Consider the following 6,083-nt stretch of genomic DNA (forward strand, 5'->3'; position numbering starts at 1 on the left):
GGTGGTCATGGGGACACAAATTATCACACAGCATAAGAACTCTTGGTGAATCTAGACATGGCCAAGGTGCTTTAATGAGTATCATTAGCCATCATTTAGTAGAATGGTATAACCTCACAAACTCCAGGCTGAAAGCATAGTAGTTAAGGGGTGTTTCAAACAAAGAATCCTCTTTTCATTTCCTCAACAAATAAAATAAAAAAGAAATCCTAGGGAAGGATGGAGAATAAAAGGGAAGGTAACAATAGATAATTGTTGAAAGGGAATAGCAGACATTCTGGGAACAAGGACCACTGGTGAGGCAAGAGGAGAGGAGGGTTCCAGAGGCCACTGGAGGGAGGGGTGGAGGCCAGGGCTTAGCTGCTCTATGTCCCCTTCACCCCAACATCCCCTCCCCAAGTCCATTCGGGCTCCTGAGACCTTGCAGGTAAAACCGAGAACAAGGAAGTATACTCAACCCTGACCTGGTTATGAACAATCTTTCTTGGGGTCATATTCAATGTTCTCCTTTTGAAAAATCAAACCTAGGGTTCCAGTACATTCTGTGAATAATTTAAAAATTCATCTGTTTATGAATCTCAAATAGCTGCCTTACAGTTATTCTAGCTATGTACTGGAAAATAAAGAGCCAAGACTTTATACACAGGTGAGTAAAACTGGAAACCCCTCAACTGTATGTACTATATTGCTGACTTCTAAAGTAAGGTGAGTTTCAGGGCCAATGATGCCCAATAAAGGTTGTCCTGATTGGACTGGGTTGGGAACAATGACATATGCTAATTGAAAATATACTATGTGTTGAGCACCAGGGATACAAAAAAGAATAAGACATATATCTTGTTCTTGCAGAAGAGACAGCCACCTATAGCTAATTATAATACAGTGTCATGTGTGCTGCAGTGACACAATGGAATATATTTTAAGTTATCAAAGGAGGTAGTTATTAGCACTGTTGGCAGGGTTAGGTGTGTCAGGGAAGAATTCAGAGAAGACGTGACACTTGAGCAGGCTTTTAAGGATGAATGGAGACTGGCTCAGTGAACAAGATAGGGAAGGGTATTCCAGGTAGCAGGGAACAGAATGTGCTAAGGCAGAGGTGTGTTTGAAAACTACAAATCATTGCTATTCCTGCGGAATAAGCAGCAAAGCAGGAAGTGAAGTTGGAGGCAGAACTAGAGGGAGGGCAGACCTGCTTAATGACTCTGACTTTGAACCTGAGGGCAATGATGCACCACCAAATGGTTATAAAAGGGAATACACGGTGGGGCATGCGAGCAAACTGATCAGATTGTATTTTCAGAAAGATGATACTTTGGTGGTAACATGAAAGGTAACCAGGAGGTGAGGTCAAGCCTAGAGGCCTGAGACCAGTCAAACTGTTGGAAAATTCTACTCAAGTAGGGCTGAAGAAAACTGAGCTTGAAATGCTTTTGTTTTATTTCTCCTTTCCCTTGTGGTTCTCAAGGCTGACTGATCTCCCATCATCCCAGCGGACAGCACCACCTTTAGTTCAGACCTACTACTGAGCCAGACCTTATTGGGGTGTGATCCTGGTCCAAAGCTCCCCAACATCCTTGATGTAGCCAGGCTCACCTCTGGGGCAACCCCAAAAGCTGGTGGGATCTTAAAATGCTCGGCCATGAGTCCTTCTTCCCAGCAAAGGTGGCTTTGGGACCCTCTGTGTCTCCTCAGAAGATGAAAAGTCCTCCCCTCACCACCTCACGCCCCTTCCCCCGTTCACTGGCCAGGTATCAGATCATCCTTGGGGGGCACAGGCTGGTTCGGAGAGTATGCAAGCTGGCCTGTCAGGAAGCAAGAGTGGGAGGTTCCTGCAACTCTCTCACCCACGAGGAAACCTGACTCTGCAGCAGGGTCCTGGACCTGGAAAGCGATGACAGAAAGAAGGAACTGGGGCTGACAAGGAAGAAAAGGGAGCCACATTGTTCCTGGTGGATTCACTCTAAGTCCAGACGGTGGATCTTCTCCCCACTCATTACCATCTCAAAAGAGGAAGAAAGGGGCTGTGTGAGCTGGTTTCTCCCCCTTCAACAGCCTCTTCCTCTCAGGAAACAGTCTGCACAATGAAGGAGGGGCTGGGCAGAGGGCTGACCCCAGGCAGCAAGGCTCTGCCAAAGCCACCCAGGGACAGTGGGGCTGGCCCGCCACCGCCTGGCCACTCCTGGTATCAGGGGGACAGGCATCCTTTGGGAACTCTGCAGTGAAGGATTGGGGTTTAAGGCAGCCAGCATCAATATGGGAAGCTGGGAATGTATTTGGAAAGGCCTGCAAGTTCTTAAAGGATCTAGGATGGAGTTCTATAGGAGAAGCTGTTACGTGCGGGTAGGAAGTCTCTGTCACAAACATCCAATGAGTGCAGAGCCAACTTCCAGGTGACATAATGAGTCTCAGTTTCTCACCTTTCCACTTTTTTAACCACTGAGAGGCAAGAAAAGGACTGCTGTTCTCAAGACCTAATTAACCTGTGGGCATATGAAGAGTGACTGAAACAGACTGGAAGAAATTCCTCTGGCCAAAAATTGTGTCCCCACCAGGGTGCACAGCCTAACATTCACACATTGGTCTTGCCTGTGGATTAGAGAGATTGAGGACCAAAGTCAAAATTTAAATGTTACTTGGCTGAGGCTATTCATGGCATTTCAATCTCATTCACTGTGCGCCTACACTACACTACACACCATATGGGCACTGTGGGGGACAGAGATTAATTAATAAGACCCAACTTTATCATCTGAGAGCTAGCAGGGAAGAGTGATCATTAGAAAACCTTAGTACAACAGGGGTAAATCCTAATCCACTCTGCCTAATATTGGGCATAAAGAAATTAAATAGGCATGCCTACAGGAGCTGCTGTCAAGATGATTAATATTGCACAGAAGGTAACAATAGTCTGCAATAATAATACACACTTAATTAGCACTTACTGTCTACTAGACACATCCCAAACACTTCTATAGTAACTCAGATTTTAACCGTACTTACATATATTAACTCTACAGGTAGGTACCATTTTATTCCCATTTAGATGCAGTTAACGTTCAAAGGTCATATAGCTATTATGGGGTAGAGATTTGAATCCAGACAGCTCTGAAGTCTGAGTTCTTAACCACTGCACCATGCTGCCATTTATTAGGTCAGCCTCCACACAGGAAGCAACTTTTTAGACAAATACCCGCCATCACCATACCATGTTATCCCTGACTGAACCAGGGATAACACAGTCGGCAGAGAACACTCAAAATCAAGGTCAAATTGGGTTAAAGAGAAACAGAGGACTGCAAAGGCCATGTATGCATTTTGATTACCAGGCAGATAGGCAGCAGGATTGCACAGGCGAGAGTGCATGGAAGCAACACCTCTGCAGAAATCAACCCCTTGGCTCAGAACCTAAATATGATGCTTTACGTAAGAGCATAAGCAGAGATGAACAAGGCTTCATATAAGACCCTTCAAGCAAGCAGCATCATTGAAGACGATTCAGACTGGGTCAGAACAGAGGCAAGGCACATGACTACCCTGGTTAAGATGAAGTGATTTCTTCGCAGGAAAATAACGGCTAATGTCTGAACCTGCTGGACATGCTTTAATGTTGACTGTATTGAATACGCTAAAAACTATAAATATCTCCCACTCCAAAGTATAGGCTCAACCATTCCCAACCTGAGTTAACTCCTCAAGGAATGAATGTGAGTGCACACATCCGTGACAGAATAACAGAGCACCTGGCATGCTAAGGGAACTGAATACATTAATTTATTCATTTAATACATATTTACTGGATGCCTACTTTGTGGCAGCTTTTGGAGATGCACGCAGAAAACCTTGCCCTCCAGCTCCCATGGCATCCATGGGTCCACTGTCAGAATTGCCCTGGATGGTGTGCTTCTATGTCTCCACATTTGGGTTTACTTCCTGGACTGCAAATTCTATGTCTCCAACTGGAATGATAATATTTATCATATCTGTCTACCAAAAATTTGGAGTAGAGACCTCTTTTCTACCTGCAGTTCCATGTGTGCAGGGCCTGTTCATTATTTACCTGAGTACCTAAGACTGTTATTTGCACTCAGTCAGTGCTCAGTAACTACCTGTGGAACTACTGCTACAATAACCTTGACACATGTGTCCAGTCTCTGCCCCCCAGGATGCTTACCATCTATCGGGGCGGGGCATACCTGGGAAGAGACTGGAAGGGTTGTCATTTCTGCCTACCTTTGCTGTTAAGAGGACAGGTTCTGGAACAAAACTGCCAGTACATGAAAGAGTAGGGATGCAAACTCAGACACTGTGTTCCCAAGTGTTTCAGATAAGGACTGTGGGCCTTTGTTGGTTTCTTTTACCCTCACAGCAACCCCATTCAATGAGAGAGGATGGCTGAAGCCGAACGAGGTCAAGCAACTTGCCAGAGTTACTGCAGGTTTTAAGTTTTCCATTTTTAGAAAAGTAATACAGTGCATATACCATATGATATATAATACTTCCAGTGAGCTCTGGGCAGTACCCCATATCAAATGTATTAACGATGTCTGCAGCAAATCATATGAACAAGCACGGTGAGTGGCCCAATGAAGACTATTACAGTCTAACTTTCCTTCAGATCAGGTTTTGTTGCCAAATGGGTTATAAACTATTTTCTAGGTTTCAGAGCTTTTTGGATTTTGGATTTGCAGGTGAGAGATTTCAGACCTTAAATACAAAGCCCTTTGGACAGAGCATGGCACAAAGTAGCTTCCATGGTGCTTGGCATTAGTGGCCTTCCCTCCTGCCAATCTCTGATACCACAGAGCCTCTCACAGCTCTTCCCCTCTCTCTTCCCCACGAGGGAGATAAGCCCCATCTCCTCTCCTGCCCCTGGGGAGGGGGCACCTGCAGAGTCCTGCTTACCAGTCTGTGTGGGCATCATCGATCACCAGCAGGATCCTGGGCCTTTGAACAACAGGCGTGGAGGGACCTGGAGACTCCATCGGCCCCAAGGGGGCCTGTGAGGTCTGCTTCATGGCACTGGAGAAGGAGCTAAAAAGGCTGGATCCTGGAGAGGAGAAGGAGGCTGCCAGGGGCTGGGGGTGCCTCCTCTCCATGGCTGGGGATGCAGGGGAGCTGGTGGAGCTGTCTGGGCGCTGGAGGTCTGTCATGTAGCCGTTCGGCAGGTTGGCCACAAAGCTGCTGTCAGAGAGGCGTCGCCGGAGGAAATTCATGGCTGTGAATGATGAGATGGCTTGTTCCTACTCAGACTGTCTCGGTGAGGCCCAAAACACAGGCTGCCAGGCAGAGGGAGTGGTAGGGTCTCGGGCACAAGAGCCAGGGGAGTCCCACGCAAGTCGGCTGCTGCTTTTTCTACCTATGGAAACAGGCCAACAAACACATTAGTGGAAATGACCTCAGCCCCTTAAGAGCAAACAGATGATGCCCCTTCCTGCCCTGCTGCTGGGGGCAGTGCAAAGTGGGACATCTTTCTGGCAAGGCATTTGGCGACATCTAATTAGACCATACCCTTTTAACCTACAATTTCCATTTTCTGGAATTCTACCCCAAGAATGAAATCCGAGTTACAGAAAAAGCCTCTTGTACAAATGTATTTATCACAGCATTATTTACACTAGCAAAATACTGGCAAGTATCTCAACATCTGACCACAAGATAATGAACATGTAAACTGCAGCACAGTCATTCAGCAGAACCTTTTGTGGCTATTAAAAAGAGGTATTTAAAAAGGGATTTTAGTAACATAGAAAAAATTTTATGTTGTAATTTAAAAAATCATGATACAAGATTATAGGTGCAGAATGACTACAACCACATAAAAGTTGAAATAATAAAACTTTGGAAAGAAAAAGACATCAAAATGTTAACAGTGACTATATTTGGGTAATGCGACTACAGGGTTTTTTGTTTTTTCTTTTTCTTTCCACTTACCTATGTTTTCCAGATTTTCTAGAATACTTACAGCTGCAAACTGAATTGTGTCCTTCAAATGCATATGTTGAAGCCCTCATCAGCAATGTGCTGGTATTTGGAGAGGGGTCCTTTGGTAGGTAATAGGGTTAGATGAGGCCATGAGGGTGGTG

General features: G+C 45.4%; 1 protein-coding gene across 2 annotated transcripts in view; it reads right to left on the bottom strand.

Annotated features, from left to right (window-relative positions):
• The window catches only part of SYN3 (synapsin III), a 412,466-nt gene extending 407,117 nt beyond the window's left edge, over positions 1-5,349 (bottom strand). For both annotated transcript variants that reach the window (XM_027107476.1, XM_027107477.1), the window contains exon 1: positions 4,903-5,349. In XM_027107476.1, the coding sequence (XP_026963277.1) occupies positions 4,903-5,213 (311 nt within the window). In that variant the 5' untranslated portion in view covers positions 5,214-5,349. The remainder of the gene's footprint in view (positions 1-4,902) is intronic.
• Between the last annotated feature and the right edge of the window lie 734 nt (positions 5,350-6,083).

This window comes from Aethalodelphis obliquidens, unplaced genomic scaffold (assembly GCF_003676395.1).
Source record: "Aethalodelphis obliquidens isolate GAN/ISIS:26980383/991018 unplaced genomic scaffold, ASM367639v1 scaffold8, whole genome shotgun sequence".
NCBI classification, from domain to species: domain Eukaryota; kingdom Metazoa; phylum Chordata; class Mammalia; order Artiodactyla; family Delphinidae; genus Aethalodelphis; species Aethalodelphis obliquidens.